The sequence below is a fragment of the Quercus lobata genome, chromosome 12 (assembly GCF_001633185.2).
Source record: "Quercus lobata isolate SW786 chromosome 12, ValleyOak3.0 Primary Assembly, whole genome shotgun sequence".
NCBI lineage: Eukaryota > Viridiplantae > Streptophyta > Magnoliopsida > Fagales > Fagaceae > Quercus > Quercus lobata.
This window is the reverse complement of record NC_044915.1, coordinates 41,987,642-42,006,990: the sequence shown is the minus strand read 5'-3', so window position 1 is coordinate 42,006,990 and position 19,349 is coordinate 41,987,642. Positions and strand designations below refer to the sequence as shown.

General features: G+C 34.9%; 1 protein-coding gene across 2 annotated transcripts; it reads right to left on the bottom strand.

The window, feature by feature from the left end:
- Nucleotides 1-1,579: 1,579 nt before the first annotated feature.
- On the bottom strand, nucleotides 1,580-11,418 carry LOC115970887. 2 transcript variants are annotated; one of them, XM_031090506.1, is made up of 8 exons: nucleotides 10,506-11,418; nucleotides 10,116-10,265; nucleotides 8,810-9,004; nucleotides 6,217-6,333; nucleotides 6,002-6,115; nucleotides 4,871-5,188; nucleotides 3,087-3,427; nucleotides 1,580-2,264 (listed from the first exon to the last, which is right to left on the bottom strand). In XM_031090506.1, exons 1-8 carry the CDS (start codon nucleotides 11,032-11,034, stop codon nucleotides 1,656-1,658), a joined length of 2,373 nt encoding a protein of 790 aa, XP_030946366.1. In that variant the 5' UTR covers nucleotides 11,035-11,418; the 3' UTR covers nucleotides 1,580-1,655. The 2 variants fall into 2 exon arrangements, with proteins under 2 accessions (XP_030946366.1, XP_030946367.1); XM_031090507.1 differs by having other exon boundaries at nucleotides 3,087-3,424.
- Between the last annotated feature and the right edge of the window lie 7,931 nt (nucleotides 11,419-19,349).

Genomic DNA, 19,349 nt, shown 5'->3' with positions numbered 1-19,349 from the left:
GGCGAGATTTTAGTACAATGATATAAGTTTATAAACAAAATATGAAGAAGAAAATAGTTATAATCTTAGAGGCTCACATCTACAACATGGTTTTAAAACCTGAACCATTCAATGAACCGTAAAAAAGAGAGGTTCAAGGTTTTTGAGTTTGGACCGGGATCAAACTAAAATTAAACTGTGATGACATCATAATTAATTTCAATTATAAATAAATATATTAAATTAGTAAAAATTAAAAATTTGACTAAAATAGTCCAAAATAAATATAGATAGTATTTTTCATAACATAACTTTCATAATACAAATAAGAGTTATTAAATTCAAAGAAAAAATAAATAGATATTGAGTTTCTATATTATCTTAAGTCATGCCAAAGCACATTTTAGTACCCAATAATTTTTCTTTTTACTTTTATTTTATGAGACCCAATAAAATAGTTAAGAGAGAAATTAGTTTGTTTGACATGGCCAAGAAGAAGACTAAAGACTTTAGAGAAAAAATGCAGAAACAACTTCGTCAAAAATGAAAAATGCACAGAGAGAGAGAGAGAGCGAGAGGGAGAGAGTGAGCAAGACAAAGAATAAATACAGGAAGATGGCAGTGTGATCTCATCTGATAGCATCTCACTTGGTTGAAGCTTCAGCCTTCAACAATGGCTATAAACCTATACGTACCCAAAATAAACCTCTAACGGTCTGACTTGTGAGAACTGTTTATGGTTTTTAAACCTGGAAGGTTCAACCGCGGTCAGCATGGTTCACTAACTTTCTTATATAGGCCGATTCTTGAGGTTCAATGAACCGTGTTAGTGAACGGTTTCTGGTTAACCTGGTTGAATAATACTATTTGGTTTGGGTTTTAAAACCATGATCTACTATGAAAAACCTTTGATGGCCAAAATTTTGCTATTAAGGTTTGTATTTTAGAATGGAGCAGTCTTTGTGAAAACTTGGTGTCATTAGACTTATTTTTAATTTTTACTGGAGCTATATAGGTCAATCAAAAAAGCACTCACGGAGATTTGAGCTAGTCATTGGTTTAGGTGTATCTCAACAGGTTTCACTAGGACCGTGTGATAACATTTTAGGTTTCATATTTTCATAATTTGGTTCCTTTACGGGATCATACAGACAAGATTTTGAAGCCAATTGGAGGCTAAGATGTAATGTTTGCAGATAAGTCTTGTTGATTTGTGAATTCATAAAGAGACTTTGAAAGAGCCAAAAAAATAAAATACTGAGGTTTACATTACAATCGGCTGAGATTTATCTATAATCTTGAAACGGTAATTGAGTTTTGAATGTATAAGTAAAATAAAATATTTTTTTAATTTATATATATTTGAGAAACTTAAGTAAAATAAAATCTAACAATGTGGATTATGTCTAGAACGTTTTCTCCTTAAATATTTCAGAGTATATGTATAGGATTAGTGATGGACAATGAGGCAGGAGGTGGTTGGATAAAGGAAGATTTCCCATGTAGATGAATTCTTTTGAGATATAATTTAGAGCCACCATGTCATAAAATTAATAACAATTACTTAATTTGAGATACATGTTTGTAAGTACATGTAATAAAATTTGTAATATTCCTTGTAATACTCTTAAGCATCAAATTTTATAAATGAGAAAAAATGAAAAAGAACTCACACATTAAAGAACCACCTTGTAGCTACGTTGTGGCACCTTCGTGAAGGTAGCCCATATAAGATCAAAGTACAGTGGAAACTGCGCTACTGCAAAAAAGGTTATCGGCAGGCAAGTCACTGCGTAAACTGGAAACGCTGCATATTTCAGTTTATCCTTTAGCACAAAGAAATGTCCTGCACAAAAGGCAATCAACATGGAAGCTATTGAAACGAACAATGATGTTAAACCTAGCAAAAGCTTCCTTGGTAGGTCTCCCCCAAAATCCTTCTCTTGGTATCGAGATGTTAAGATGGAGAGAAACATGACCAAGGCCGTGACGGAGAAGCAAAGTGCGACGAGTGATGATATGGCGAAGACATCAAATGCAGGCTGGTTTTCGAGCGTTGGAGTGCCACTTTCTTGCTTGACGCCTCCGGGAACTGTGGTGGAGCTGGCAAAGGCCACGGTTGCAATGAGTGCAGCGACTACGGAGCATGAATTAGAGGTGCTTGTTAGCCACTGACTGCCATCTTCGACAAGCTTCTTGTGGGTTTCGGTGAATATCTCTCTGGAGGTCTTTCCATCCTTGTTTTGGCGGGGGAAAAAGTGGAAGGGCATGGATTCCTTCACAAACTGAAATAGCATAATATTTTTTGAGAAACAAACACCAAAAGAAGGTGGGGGGTGGAGAGGGAATAAGGAAATAACAAAATTTGATAACTTTGTTACTCTTAGTCTTAGGACAAATTATTAGTATAAGTAATTTTTTATAATTGTAAGGGTGATAATATGATGGATCCAAGTACAATAGTATGGTGAGCTTAAGAGTGGACTTGAGAGCTTCCTAAATCTAAATACATTAACAAGAGGAATTGGATAGAAAGTTTCACAGTTTGTGGTCGTAGTATTGAAGGACATGCAGTGTGTGGGTTATGCGTGTGAGAGAGGGAGAATTAAGTTAGGAAATGTTGAATATAATAATTTAATTTAACACTTTTCATTTATGTGTGGGCCTAAATTATTCTTATTAAGTGGGGTTCAATATAAGAAAAAATTTAAATGAGAAAAGTAAGATAGAGGCAAAATTTGAACTTGCAACTTTTTACTATGATATCCTGATAAACTACTGATTCTCTTAAAAATAATTAATTTAATAATTTAATCCAATAGCAAGATTTAATTCCATTAGCTTCAAACACACACAAGTGTGTGGTCGAAGCTTGGAGAGGGAGCTACGACAGTCTCCCATCTACAGTTCCTATGCTATCTAGGATTTATAAGTATTGATTCCTATTAGTTATTGGGGTTCTCCTTAATGTTTTTTCTTTTTAAGAAAAAAAATTGATATGGAAAAATCATATTCTAGACCTTCACACCCCCCCCCCCCCCCCCCCCCCCCACAAAAGGATCCTAGAGAGCCCCAATAACTAATAGGATCTTTGACCTTTTTTGTACCTCATGCCACTTGATTTCCCATTGAATTTGCAATGCTGCTCCTGGAATTAGCCAAGGCTTATTGTCTCCAAGCTTTGCCGCAAGATGCAAGGCACTATTCCCTTTGTTATCCACTCTCCGAAATACGCTATCTGTCCGAACATTTCTTCGTAGCAGAAGTTGATATACATGTGGTTGCCTGTTCTCCACCGCCAACAGCACTATATTCTTCTTGTGTTCATTCATGTCATGTATGGCAACTGGAAAATGTTCCAGGATATTCTCCACAATTTCAGTGATACCATTCTTTGCTGCAATTAATATGGGAGACTCCTTCTTTGCTGGGGGTTCCTTGTTCGCTGCTAATAACACCAAAGAGCAGTTAAGTGGCATGGGCTGATCGACTAAAGCTAATCAATCTTTCTTTTCTTTTCTTCTTTTTATTTTATATTTTATATTTAAAAATTTGATAATTTTCCTAGTATCTTCCCTCACTCTTTGGTGCCATTCCAATAATTGAGATTTTATTTTTTATTTTCTTTGAAGATCCAATGATAGGGTGATAGATTTAATTTGAGGGAAAAAACTAATCAAATGAATCAAAGAATTATTGAAACGTTGTTAGTAAAAAACAAATATAAATAAATAAAAGGAAAAGTTAATGGATACCCTATGGGCATTGATTTAGGGAATATTTAAAAATTCTAATTTGAAAAGAAAAATGAAACTAAATTTTTTGAAATTTTTTGAAATTTTCTATAAAAGTTGTATCAAAACTTAATTTTTTGAAATTTTTTTATATTTTCTATAAAAGTTGTATCAAAAATTTCTTAAAATGATCAATTAATAAATATCCTAAGGGTATTTATTAACCAAACCCATAAATAAATAAAGATGGAAAAGTGGTGTTGTGTGTTTTATATATGGAAGGCTATCCCAATCGAGGTTTGGATCACACAAACCTGATAGTGCCTATTGAAATATGTACCATCAAGAGTTTTGTAACTTAATACTCTTGCCAATTCAATATAGACATCAATAGTTCAAATTCCCCTTCCTCACTTAAGAGGTATAAAAAAATGTATTTGTTAGCTTCAATTCAATGGAGACATCAACGGTTTGAATCCCCTTTTCCTCACTTAAGAAGTATAAAGTATGTATTTGTTAGCTTTGGCTTACATGTGTACCATTTTTTTTTTCAATAAGTTTTGGGATGCAACATATTTTACAAAATTTTCATAATTATTTAGGTGTCATATTCTAATTGTTGTATAACAAAAACGATATTAATGAGGCCATGTGAAATTGATGTTACGTTAATAACAACCTACCATTTGATATAAGTTCATAAAAAAAAAAAAGAATTTTAAATTTTGTGTTCCTAACATTGCTATTTTCTTATTTGGTATAAGTAGACTCACAGGTGAACTTCTTGGAGTACAATTGTGGCAAAGTTGGATGCAAGCCTAACCCTAATATACTTGTTAATGATCTTCTTAGGATTCTTTACATTTCAAGAGCAGTACCTTTCATTGTTAATATTTTGTTTTGTTTTGAATCTAAACCAATACAAGATGTTATATCATTTAAAAATTTTAAATGAAATTTTATTTAATATTTTAAATTAAAACCTTACAAATGGTTACATATCTTTCCTATATATACGCTTTAAACTTCCACCCTCTAAAAAACAAAATTTTCCCTATGTATGCCCTAGGATTTTTCTTTTTGTCTTATGAATAGCTCTGAGTGTTGTGAACTAATCAGATATTTAGTACAGAAGTGAGAAAGATAGCGGATTATACCTTCGATTGTATTATTGGTACCGCCAGTTACCCTGTTTTTTTCTTCTGGTTTAGTTCCCACTCCCACAGTATCAGTTGTCAGAGCTTCTGGATCTAACATGGAGCCTTCGCCTGCAAAGTTGACAGTGCCGCCATCACTAACAGCATAAGGCTTTGTCGGATCACTATCTGTTGGGGCTACTGTTCCTGCCATGGGGCTTGTCCCCGCTGTGTCATCATATTCGTATGTTGAAGTAGATCGTAGAAGTTCGTTCATGATCTGAACTGCCCATGTGTGCTTCTGTTTCTTCTCTTCTATCTTTCTTATCACAGTAGATCCTTATTAACATAGTACAATTCAATAAATTCATATTATAAAATAGAAACAGTGTGAATGATCTTGTACATATGAGTATGTGCAAGCACGCACGCACGCTTGTGTGAAGTGAAGGAGAAACACATGAGTATGTGCAAGCACGCACGCACGCTTGTGTGAAGTGAAGGAGAAACACACAGCTAAGCATATGCGTAAGGCCACACTAGCTAGCTTGGCATGATAATGAAGGTGTTAATTAGTTTCGTCAGAGTCTCAGAGATATCAGATAGGGACTCAAGATTCAATCTCACATTCACCTGAGCAAGGTGTCTGCATGTTTTCCATATTTCTGTATGGAGTAAACCTTTTATTGAAATGCCTTTTTGAGTATTTGACAAATTAGGCAAGTATTTTAAAGTGTAAATATATAAAAAGAAGTGGGAATGGTTATATAATGACCAAGAAATCTAGCAATAAGATTTTATTTTTGTAGCTGTTGATATAATTTGTTTTGATTATTGTATGATAAAAAAATGTAAATTATATGTACCACTTTTTATGTACCACTCTATATTTCATAAATCACTACTTACTATGCGTATGATTACTTTTTATTTTAAATTTCAGTTATTCTATAAGGAAAGTAAAATGAAAACATTATAATTAAGTAGTGATTGGTGGAACATAACAAAAAGTGATACAAAAGATTTAGACTTTAATAAAAATGGTATGAGCAATGGATTATGAAAGATGTTACTCCAATCTGATTTACCATTTTAACAAGTTGTAAAAAATATTTTGTTCGTACTTGGCATTGCTCTATATTAATGACGTACCTAGTCCCAAAATGACTAGCATTGCCTTAGATGCAAACTTGACAAACTCAAAGCAGGTGCCATAATTAGCTGGAAACAGTATATGCCCCTGAGCCCCATTGGTAGTATTGGATCCTGAACGAGAAATAATATAGTTCAAGAGTTGAAGTTTACAGATAGCGTGGACCCCAGTGATTAAAGATTAAGGAATGACCCGTGCAAAAAAATTGGCTCACCTTGATTACCTCCTTTAGGGTTCTCAACGTCTGTTGGTACTCCACTATTATTATCTGCTGTGCCCTGTGATCTTTCATCAAAGGTGTGTGCATCTGTTCGCTGCATCTTTTTTAGAGCTAAAAAACAAAGTTTCGTCAATAGCAAGCACAAAGGAAACGAGTCATTACTACATAGGCATTATGTCCGTGTGGCTTTGGGCTTCGTGGATGCCAATCTTATTTAGATGTTAAGTACGCATATAGCTTAAAAAAAATAAAAATTGAAGAAGAAGGAGAAGGTTTGGTCAATAACAAGCCATATGTATTAGGGATGATAATTTTTTCCTGTCCTGCTTAACCCACCCCTTTCCGCCTTGCTCCACACAGATTTTCCCCGCCCCGCAAAGGTGATGGGGCAAGATTTTAGCCCCGTGTCAGGGATGAGTTTAAACTTTTTAGACTCACCTCGCCCTTTCCCATCCCCGCCCCTGCCCCACGTTGCTAAGGGTTATAATTGTAAATTTTTTATACCCTAAAATCCTACTATTTAAGCAAACATATTAGTATTAGCTTATTTTATTCTACTTAATGTGGTTTTTTTTATTTTATTTTGTTATGTGTTCTACTATGAGTTTTTTTTTTTTTTTTTTTTTTTTTTTTTTTTTTTTTTTTTTTTTTTTTTTTGTTTTGTTTTGTTTTTGTTTTTATTTATTTTTATGATTGTCTTATTAAACACTTGGATATATTATTTAATTTTTTCTAAAAATTTATTTGATTTGATGGGATAAATTTAGTTGTAATTTCAAGTATATTTTTATCAATGAAATAGGTTTCATTAAAAAAATTATACTAGTTGTAGGGAAAATTAACAAAAAGTAGAGTTTTACGGAGTGGAGTGAGGCTTTGCAAGACCCCAAGGGATGGGGATGGGACAAGACAAAACCTGCGGGGTGGAGACAAAAATCCCATCCTTCAGCCCCGCCCCACCCTATTGCCATCCCTAATATGTATTACTTTATTTAAGCTCCAAGCCTCCAATGGGACCAATTATCTTATTTAGAGCATTAATACCCAGTCTTGCATATGGTATAATATGCTATATTTTAGTATTAAAGCACAAAAAAATCCCATTACCCATTCTTGTAATTGTAAAAAAGTTCACAATTGTGCTATAGTACCATTTTAAAATTATGATGATACGTACTATAGCCCACTTGCAAAAATTAAATACTATTTTTTATTCATTCTCCTCAAAAGCATCTTCCTCTTTCTCTCTCTCTCTCATCCAAGTCTCTCTCATCTCATCTCAGCCTCCTAACGTCTCTCTCTCTTCCCACCCTTTCTATCTATCTCAGTCTCTCTATCCTTCCTCACTATTAGATTGGCATGGAGCGCATATGAGGTGGAACTCAAATCGGCCTTATTTTATTTATTTATTTATTTATTTTTATGGAGAACCAAATGAAAAATCAGATCAAAGTGCAAAAGCAAAAAATACCTAAAAGCGAAGTTGGGGTTCAACGACAATGGCAACTCCGATCACAGCAAATATCAACATGGATTGATGGTGGTGGTTTGTTGGGGCTTTTCTCCAAATTTTTGTATTTGGGTTTGCTGTGGGTTTGCTATGAGTTTTTGTATGTGGGTTTGCCGTGAGTTTTTACTGTGGATTTAGGTTTTTGGCATGGGTGCTGATTGGGTATGGTAGCGGTGCTGATTGGGTTTGGATTGGTTTGGTGGCGGTGTTGATTGGGTTTGATGGTGGTGTTGATTGGGTTTGGTGGTCGTTGTTCTAGGTTTGTGTTTGGTGGTGGATAGTTGAAAGAAGGAAACAGAGAGACACAAGTTAGAGAGAGAATAGAGATGAAGAGAGAAGATAGATAGATTTTTTTACATTATTTTATTGTGTAATTTATACTGTTTTAATGTGTTGTATATAAAAATAAAATTTGGGATATTGTGTATGTTGTAAAATGGTATGGTATAATAGATAAAATAGTTTTTGAAATGATAAAATAAGATATTTTTTAGAAAACAAATGCTAATGCTCTTATAAGCCCATTTATGGAATGGATTCCTAGCAAATTATGGGTCCCACCATTTGTGAGGCCATATCTAGTTAGTTGATTGTTCCTTAGTGCGGGCTCAGATGATATTTTCCCCTCCAAAAGTGGAGATTTTTATTTTATTTTTTATTTCATCATAAATAAAGCTAATGATCTCAAAATTTTAAACTTTCTTAATATTTTCAATAGAGATATTTAAGGTCCGTATTGTTTTTTTTTTTTTTTCTCAATTAAAATGTATATAAATAAGAATTTAATCATGAAAAAAATATTTATTATGCTGCTAATATATAATATCAATTCATTTCATTATTATCATGTTTATTGTCCTTTTTTAATATAATTGGTACTTTTATTTATTTGAGAAAGAAGTATTTCATTGTAAAATCAAAATGAGGGAACATAATTTTATCTTAGAGCAACTGCGCGCAAGGAGGGCCATTTATATCGAACAATTAAATCAGACACAATATGATCCCGTTGGTATGATGTTTGTAAGATATTTACTGTACATAAACAAATATTAAAACAAAGATTCAGTCACATACCACCTGTAACCACATTCCAAAACCACTGGAGGAAGTTGATGAGTAAATCCACATTCCAATACATTAATTTCCAGAAGTTGATGCATGTTCTGTAATTCTCTGGATACTTCTTCTTCTTTTGGTGATTGAGATTGTTATTTGGTCCCGTTGGATGGTCATCAGATGGTTCCTTCTTGAGCTCATCAACAAAGATACCTTCCAAATAACAATAGAGGATGGTAAATCAATGATCCGTGATAGATCGGATATTGAATATTGATTATATTAATAAAAAATAAAATGATAAATTAAAGTTAAAGTGCCACTTACAGAAATAAAAGAAAGTTAAAGTTTTCTATTTTTGACTGAAAAAGAGGTTAAAGTTAAAGTGTCTATATAATAGGAAAAGTCCCATTTCATCTTTTCTTATTCAATTTTTTATTATTAAATTATTATTAGTAGCCTGCAATGTGTTGTAGTTAGAAATAATACATAAAAAAAAAAGATTAACTATATGTAAATAAAATAGTTTTTTTATATACTAATATCACTGAAAATAGATTAAGAATTATTGAGCCATGTGACAAACACATTATAACGTATAACACATGTGAATTGAGTTGTTTATTGCTGAAAACTAAAAATATTGTAGTAAAATAATTTTTAAATATGAATAGTGTCGTGAGACATATTTTTAATGAAAGTTTTGTTAAAAAAGAGGTTTGTGGGTTCCATGAATAGTGCATGGGACCCACTGCCAAACGCTGGACATAGTTGAATTTTTTTTTTCAGCTGTATCCAAACGTTCACTACGAATTTACGATATATAATGTACAAGCTTTCCATGTATATTAAAAAAAAATTAACATATAATCTAAATAATTGAGAAAAACATAAAATTTTATTTTTAAATGATTTGAATTTGATATATAATTTTATCTGGAGTAGAATTTTAAATTCTTGAAACTTAGGTAATAAAGTTTTACCTAAAATAAAGTATTTTAAAAATTAAGTAAACTATCTCAATAATTAAAGAGAGCACTTAGCAGTTAACACAAAGAGAAGATAGCTAGATTCTTGATGTAATCATGCATGCAACCACGATTATTTAGGACTAATTGTCTTATTTTATTATATATATATATATATATATATATATATAAAAGACTTTCTAGAGTTTTGAATTCGGGATTTTTTTTTTTTTTTTTTTTTTTAGGAAAGGAGTTCGGGAAGTAATAAGTTGTTGTAAATTAATGCAATTATAAAGGAGGATGAAATTTGAAAACATTTTGTTCAATGTGACTATATACTATACAGTGTTACTTACAATGATAAATCATTTTATACCATCGTCCAAGGTGGCTACCACTTCTGAAAGCAGAAGGCTTGCTCGCTAATAAATGAAGAGGGGTCCATCCTTGCTCATTGAAAGAGTTAACTAGTTTGTCATACAAGTGAATTATTCTAAATGCCAAATCTGTCAAAAAGGCAACAATAATTTGAAACATGTCTTAGTACCCAAATAAAAAATCAGTAGCCCAAATTCTCTAAATAACAAGTATTTTGCTTCTATCCAAAAAAAAAAAAGAAAAAAAAAAACCAGTATTTTGCTGCTTCCTCAACCTCTTTAATACGTAACATATATTGCAAATTACTGAATTAGTAAAAACGCATATATATATATATATATATATATATATATAGTTAAAACACTCACCAAAATAGTCTCCAGAGATAGCGCAATGAAGAATAGTGTCACCATCCATCCTCCTTGAATATTCATAGCCATTCTTGGTACCACAGAGATGGTGAAGACAAAGAAAGGCTTCTTTTTTACCATAAAGAACTGCCAAGAAAAAAGGGGTCTCTTTGTCGTGATTACGAGCACCCACCAACGATTTATCAAATTCTGCAATGCACTGACACATAGCCACACTCCCTATCGATGCAGCAATATGGAGAGGAGTATTCCCTTGCTCGTTTCCAATTTCAAGAACCTCGTTCTCTTTGCCTTTTCGGTGAGTGGAAATACATTCTACAAGTTCTTGGACTATGTCTTCTTGGCTATCGGAGACAGCAATGTGTAATGCTGTGTCCCCTGACCTGGTGAGCTTAGCCGTGTGGGCCATTGCATTTGTCCTATATATTTCAACCACGCTACCCCATTCGCCTTTCATGGCCATTTTAAACAAATATTTCTTGATGCTCTCCATGTCTGGATTCAGTTGGTCTAAGGAGGAAGCCATTTTTTCTAACAGTAACAAAGGAGGACAGGAAATGAGTGGAGTTAGATGAGTAGAAGATGGGTGAAACTGGGACTTGCGTATTGATATATTATACTAGAGACCGAGTCTGTGCTAGTGCCATAAAGAAACACACTACACTCTAAAGGAAAGTTTCTTCCACATGCTGCAGTTTTTGCTAGCATATTTGTAGCTTGTAGATTAAGACTATCTCGTCTTGAAGTTTGTAGTTAGTATTTAAAAAAAGGATCAGGAAAAAAACTTTTGCCGCCGCCTGCCAATCAGAAAGACACAAACTAATAGAAACTGGAACGAAAATAAACAAACAGTGCAATTAATTGTGCAACATTATAGGAGTCAATTTGGCTTTTGATGAAATTAGTGACAGTGAACATAGTTCGGGGGAATTTCTACCAAATAAGTTTAAGAAATATAACGTCGAATAGATTGTCAAGTTAAAAAACAATAGATTATCCCACTAGACTTGGACATCAAGCGAAGTATGTTCCAAATGATAATGATTCGACCCCTGTTTTTCACACCAGAATCCAAGCTTTTCCTTTTGAACAAAAAAGATTCTTACCTCACTTTATACGGTTTTCAAAGCTATATATTTTCGATACGCAATTGTATTTCAATCAATTTTCAACAAATAGATTTTTCCTGTAAAAAGCTACATTCAAACACCCTATATTGGATTTATATACCATACAACATAGATTAAAATTTATTCTTCCCTAGAACTTCTTCCTCTATCTAAACAACTACTACTTTTTTTCCTTCTCAAAAAAAAAAAAAATTAGGGAAACAGCTACTCTCTCTTGAAAGGTGCATTGTCCTTTTAAAAAAAAAGCATTTGTTCATTTGGTATGCGTTTCGGTTCTTTTTTTAAGAATGTATTCAAAGAAAAAGTAAAAGAAAAAGACAGGGAATGTATGCAAAAGAAAAGGTAAAAGAAAATAGTAAAGTAATGTTATAGATATAACAAATTTTTAAAAAAGTTGAATTGACTTATTTGTGTTAATAATATAAAGTGAGAGAGAAAAACTGAATAGTCAGTATATTTATGTGTGTCTAAAGATGTACAATAGAGAGTCTTATATAGGCTAGGTATGTGTGTAGTACAAGTAATAGGAGTAAACTACATGTACAGTATACAGGGCTAAACCCAATGGGCTAAACTAGTCTAAGTTATACACTAACACAATGGGCTAAACTAGTCTACGCTATACACTAATATCCCCCCTCAAACTCAAGGTGGCAAGGAGGAAGCCAACTGGAGTTTGGATATAAGATCTCGAAGACAACCGGGTAGGTGAGTCTTGGTAAAGATATTAGTAGGTTGGTCAGCAAAGGAGATGGAGAATAACTTGAGATTTCATTTCTTGAGATGCTGGCGAGTGATGTAGCAGTCGATCTCAATGTACTTGGTGCATTCATGGAAGACATCATTATGAGTAATGTAGATAGCATTACGATTGTCACAATTAAGAGGAGTGGCAGTGGGCTATGGAGCATCCATGTCAGCCAAGAAACAGCAAAGCCAGACAAGCTCGCAAGTGGTGTTGGCAAAGGCACGATACTCAGCTTCAATATTGGAACGGGAAACCACATCTTGCTTCTTGCTACTTACTATGCCACGAGACAAGAGAAGTACCTAACAGGAAATAGAAACCTGTGATAAAGCATCGATTAGTTGGATCACCTGCCCAGTCCGCATCTGAATAAGCATGAAGTTCGAGAGAAGATCGAGAGGAGTAATGGAGACCATGATAAAGTGTGCCTTTGACATATCAGAGAATCCGAAGAACAGCAGTATAGTGGATAGAACGAAGGGCATCCATGAACTTACTAACCATACCCACGGTATGTAAAATATCCAGACGAGTAACAGTGAGATAGATCAGACTACCAACCAGCTGACGATAGCGAGTAGCATCGAATATAGGTTCACCATCTAAGGGTGTGAGTTTTGCATTGTATTCTAAAGGAGTGGAAATAGTCTTATTGTCAATGATACCGACTTTGGAGAGAAGAACAGAAGCATATTTAGCATGAGAAAGATAGTATCCATCAGAGGATGAGATAACCTCAAGCCCAAGAAAATAGTTGAGAGTGCCCAGATCTTTCATCTCAAAATGTTGACTAAGGAAGTGCTGAAGAGCGGATACCTGCAAAACCATCGCCAGTAATAATCATATCATCAATATAAAGAAGAATAAGAGTGATACCAGTAGAGGATCTTCGAACAAAGAGAGCAGTGTCATGAGGACTCGAAGTGAAACCATGCTGAGCAACAACTAAGCTAAACTTTTCAAACCAAACTTGAGGAGCCTGTTTGAGGTCATAAAGAGCACGACGAAGGCGACGAACTTGACTACTTAAGTGTGGATAGCCAGAGGGTGGTTGCATGTACACTTTTTCGTGGAGGTCTCCATTGAGGAAAGCATTCTTCACATCCATTTGATAAAGAGGCCAACGGCGAACAGTAGCCACGGCAATGAGGCATCTGACAAATGTAAGGCGAGCAACAGGAGCAAATATTTCATCATAGTCAATGCCATACACTTGAGTAAAGCCCTTGACAACTAGGCAAGCCTTGTATCGTTCAACAGATCCATCAGCCTTGGTCTTGATCTTGTAAACCCACCTACAACCTACTACAGACTGACTAGGAGGCAAACTAACCATATCCCAAGTGTGATTCTTATGAAGTACAATAGAGAGCCTTATATACATTAGGTATATGTGCAATACAAGTAATAGGAGTAAACTATAAGTACAGTATACTAGGCTAAGCCCAATGGGCTAAACTAGTCTAAACTATACACTAACATTAGTGTAATGTCACCCTAGGGCTGACGTGGCAATGCGTGAAACGAAGCAGGTGTGTGGGGCGCATGGGAAGCGTGTGAATGCCCTGTTCCTAGCGTGTGGAGGCATGTGGCTGCGCGTGGAGGCGCATGGAGCGTGTGCTCGTGAGGCAGAAACTTCAGCCAGCATGTGGAGGCGCGTGTGGTGTGGTTTCTGGCAGATCTTTGTTAGGTTTTGCTTAGGATCGGAAGATCTATCAATATGTGCCTTGACTTTGGCAGTTTGATCAACAAAACTGACGAAATCCGAGTGTTTTAGGGGCTGTGGGCGTGACGGCGGTGACTCGCTTCTGATAGTGACTACTGGATGAAGGTGAAGGCAGTGGAAGAACGCCGGAAATGTCCACAGGAACTAGGAAGTTAGAGGAATAACTCTGATACCATGTTAACAATATAAAGTGAGAAAGAAAGACTGAATAGTGATACCATGTTAACAATATAAAGTGAGAAAAAAAGACTGAATAGTCTATATATTGATGTATGTCTAATGAATAGTCTAAGCTATACACTAACAATTTGCATGTATTGATTCTTATTTGGTTTATCACTTATATTACTTTATTATTTATTATTAACAATTTGCTAGCTTAATAATTTTATAAAAATTATTGTGACTCTAAAGTTATTGAAAAGAAAAACAGTAAAAACAAGAATAAGATGGGCCCAACAAAATTAGTGGATAGAAGAAGAGTAAAATTAATATCATGTACAGTACCCAAAAAAATTCATATATATACAACCTAAAACAAATGATCAATATATATATATATATATATATATATATTGATGCCACGAATGGTCAATATTGGCGTACATGGTGGATAAGGTGTATGATCAATTGAAATCCTGGAATTCCATTTCAAGGTTCGTTTTAATTTGGCCACTAAAATAATTTCTCTTATATTTTAAATAAAATACCTGAATATTAATTTCCACACCCGCATTCGGCCTTTCAGGTTTTACCTAGAAGACAGTCCACACCATTCCAAAATCCAAAAGCCGCTATTACCCTTTTAGAATAGGCCCACTCCAAAACATTACCCAAGCCCATAATTATTATATACATTTACAACTTACAAGCCTACAGTCAAACCAATTTTGAACCACACTGTGCTTCTATATATATATTTTTTAATATTTCAAATGACCGCCACACAAAGCGGCGGAGAGATGTCGTTGTATGTTGATTTGGCTAGGCATGCATATGGGCCAAACTTTTGTGGTCAGGGGCTGGGCTTTTTATTGGCCCATTTTGAGTCAATCTCATAACAACGCACTGGGCCTGTCTATAATCTAAGCCTGATTTTGTCGGTTAATGGGCTGGTGGGCCTTGGGCCTATTTGACTTGTTATCCAAACAAAAATGCGTTCGTGGGTCATTGCCTTGTGTTTTAAGTTTTAACGTTAACTTGATTCAGAATGAAAACTGCCCTTTATTCCCATCAAGCCCCACAATTCTCTTCTCCTTTCTTTCGACTAAGCCAAACAGAACCCTAACCCTTGTTCCACAGTATGTCGCCTTCATGGATTTCCAAATCTTAAAAAGGATGTTGAGATTGAAATCAGCAAGGTAAAAGCAAAATGGTTCTACTATACCTGTACTGGTCTCTTTTTTTTTTTTTTTTTTTTTTTTTTTTTTTTTTTTTTATTAATTAGGTGCTAACAAGGTATGGCTCTCTTTTGTGTAGGAACTAGGAAGCCACTCTCTCTCATAAACCTGAAACCAGTTCATCAAAGGGTGTCAAGCACGATTCTCCTAAGATAGGGAAAAAGGAATATGTTCTCCGTCTTTCGCTGCCCTTTCTTTAACCATGAAATTGTAAGTGGGGTGCAATTTTTTCTTTTTGGTACAAGAAGCTGTACCTCGTGTACCATTTCTGTTGCAAAAGTGTTGAGGGTGATATTTTTAAGGTAGAAAGTAATGCAGGAGCAGGCAGTCAAGAATCATGATAGCTTAGCTCTAGACAAATTATTGAGACTCCCAATGATAAAATTCTAATCTTATAACTCTTTTGGCAGTTGCAGAACATCTCACTAGTATTAATTAAGAAGAAATTTAATATTCCCTTTTGCAAAAACCTTCTGGGCCAACGTGAACAACACCATTTGTGATGGGGACTTTTTCAGCTCCGGGCTTTGTGGCTGGTTGAAGCGTAATCTTAAGGACTCTAAGGACCTGATAGCTGGGCAAATCCCACGGGAAGTTTAGTTTGCTTTTGGTATATGGAGCTTATGGACCCATAGGAATAAAAGAGTCTTTAAGCATGACGATCCTAACTCCAGATTGGCTAGTGAGACTCATAATCTAGCCACAAATTTTTTCTATTGTGCTGGGCGGACTGGGCAGCGTGCAGCAAAGGTGCCGATTAGTGTGAGATGGAATAAACCTGAGTTGAATTGATATAAGTTGAATACAGATGGCTCTTCTGTTGGGAACCCAGAGAAGGATGGGGGAGGAGGACTAATCCAAAACCATGAGGGTGGCTGGGTTAAAGGCTTCTCCCGAGCTATAGGTATATCCTCAAGTGTGGATGCGGAGTTATGGGCATTAATAGATGGATTGCGGATCTGTTGTTCAATGGAGATGCAAGCAGTGGAGATTGAGATTGATGCTAAAGCCGTGGCTGATTGGGTGGTGGGAAGTACTAGTATTAACACTATTCATTCTGTGCTCATTTCGGATTGCGGGTACCTCATGGAGCAGTTGCCTAGAGTTAAGATTAGACACTGCTTAAGGGAGGCAAACCAGTGTGCAGACTTTTTGGCGAAGAAGGGAGCTGCTCAAGAACAAAATTTTAGGATTTATGATGATCTCCCAGTGAATATGTCTATACTTTTGTATTATGACTCTATTGGCATGTATTTTGAGAGGCTTTGCCTCAACTCTAATGTTTAATCTAAGTCGAAGCTCTTGTTTACCCCAAAAAAAAAAAACACTTGTACCGTGTGTGTGATCTATTAAATATTAAGTTTTGTTTTGTTTTTGTTTTTTTTTTTTTGAGAATCAAGGTACAAGTTGATTGTCATAGGAAATAAATAAATGACTTTATCGATATTAAATCTGACTCATCAGTACTGGGTCTTGAATAAGATAGGACGGAATATTAATTTTTTACTTAATGTTTCATATGAAAACCAGCTAGAGTTATCATGTGGTGATGCTGTGGCACTTTCTTGAAGATAGCCCATGTCAAATGTAATAAGTACAGCGGAAACCCTGATATAATCATTAGGGGAAACGACTAAACACCAGCCCATAATCATATCTTGCATACTGTTAATAGCAAATTTTACTAAAACGCCACACAATTTTACATAATATGTCTACATTCACCCCCCCTTTTTACGTTTTTTATTTTTATTTTTATTTTTTTATTAGGGTAGGGGTGGTTCGAGAATTCTGACACAACTTCATTTGAGCTAGGGTTGGAATGAGATTAAAAAGATTTTTAACCCTAATTTTAAATGCATGGTTATTACAGTAGATAAAAGGGAAACATCGATGCATGTTAGAAAAGGAGAGACAAGGCTTTAGTAAAATGATAAAGTATAGAAACAAAATACGTAGAAGAAAATAGATCTAATCTTAGAGGCTCATATATGTGAGCCTCTAAGATTATATTTATTTTTGCTATTAAGATGCATCTACAATGAAAAACCTTTGATATATGGCCAAATTTTTGCTATTAAGGTTCACATTTTAGAATGGACTATGGAGCACTCAAAAGGATTACGAAAACTGTGTGTCATTAGACTTCATTATTTTTAATTTTTACTAGAGCTAGGTCAGATCAAGAAAGCACTCACAGAGATTCGAGCTAGTCATTGATTTAGGTGTATCTCAACAGGTTTCACCCGGACTGTGTGATATTTTAGGATAATGATTAATGACCACCATTGAGACAATTTCATATTTTCATGATTTGGTTCCTTTATTGGATCTTACAGACAAGATTTTGAAGTCAATTGGAGGATAAGATGCAATATTTGCAGAGAAGTCTTGTTAATTTGTGCATTCATAGAGAGACTTTTAAAGAGTACCAAAAAAAAAAAAAAAAAAAAATTAGAATCACTAGGTAGATATTAATGTCGGCTTAAATTTATCTATAATCTGGAAATGGTAATTGAGTTTTTGTATGTGTAATAAATAAAATCTAACAATGTGGCTTCATGTTTAGATCATTCTATCCTTAGATATTTCACTGTACAATGTTTAGCGTGCATGATGTGGTTGGATAATGGGAGTTAGGCCTCGTCAATGGGCTGGGCTGGGCCGGCCCGACCCGTTTTTACTTGGTCCATGGGTCTAATGGCCTGGGCTTAACGGGCTGTTGACTAGTCAGTGGACTGGGTCGGGCCGGGCTGGATGGAAAAACCCTAGCCCATGGCCCTACCCATGGGCAATGCCCATTTGTGCTTTTAGCGGGCTGGGCTAGTGAGGTGGGTTTAATGGGCTACCTATGGGCATTTTTAACAAGTCTTCAATGAGGTTATAAAAATTTAACAAAAAAAATTATAATTATATATTATTACAAACTATCAAATTGAACAATTAAATCTACTAAAAAGATTCTATTAAAAAAAATACTAAGACATACCTCTTAAAAAGGTACTAAAATAAGATTAATTAACTTTTATTGATAAGAATAAATAAATACATTGAATTAAATATCAATTCTTAAAGGAAATATTTGAAGAATAAAATATCAATTCTTAAAGGAAATATATGAAGAATCAAATATCAACTCATTAAGGAAAGAATTTCTTCCAACCAACGGTAAGCTTTTTTTTTAAGGAATTTCTTCTATAATTGTAACTTGTAAGGAAAGAATTGGAATTTATCAAAGGAAAGAATGACTTTCTTTCCAGAGGCACAGAGAGAGGTAGGGCAACAGTCATCTTAGTAACTTTGTTTTAAAAATCAAAGCTACTAGACTAATACCAAAATATATATTTATTATGCATATTGTATCACAATCATTCCAAGTATTTAGTGGTTAGGTATGTGGTCTTAAAGTTTTTATAATGTCTAAAGTTCAATCCCTCACCCACCCAACCCCCAAATTATTTTATTATAAATTTTGGACAATGAGTTAGGCTAACGGGTCGGGCTACTGGGCTGGGCTAACGGGCCGGCCCATCGGGCGCCCATGGGTAAAGAAACCAACCCATAGCCTGTCCCATTGGGCGACTGGGCTGCCCACGGGCTTCAATATTACCGGGCTGGGCTGCCCATTAGCCTGGTGGGCTAGCAGGCTATTGGGCCAGCCCATGGGTCATGGGCTATTTGATGATCCTTAATGGGAGTATCGTCTCTATCAAGCCCTCTCTTTAGTGCGAGAACTCACATAAATTGGGAATATTGGATCAGCCGATCGCTGTTGGGTGGAGATGTTTTGTCATATCCTTAAAGAGGTGGCATTGATACTAATAAAAGAAAAAGAAG

Bases quoted from the DNA above. Each gene is read 5' to 3' on its own strand.
- LOC115970887 (XM_031090506.1), bottom strand. From the start codon at position 11,034: ATGGCTTCCTCCTTAGACCAACTGAATCCAGACATGGAGAGCATCAAG. The intron at 6,116-6,216 runs GTGAGCCAATTT...TTTCTCGTTCAG, and splicing joins CCCTAAAGGAGGTAATCAAG to GATCCAATACTACCAATGGG. The intron at 5,189-6,001 runs GTACGTCATTAA...TATGTTAATAAG, and splicing joins GCTAGTCATTTTGGGACTAG to GATCTACTGTGATAAGAAAG.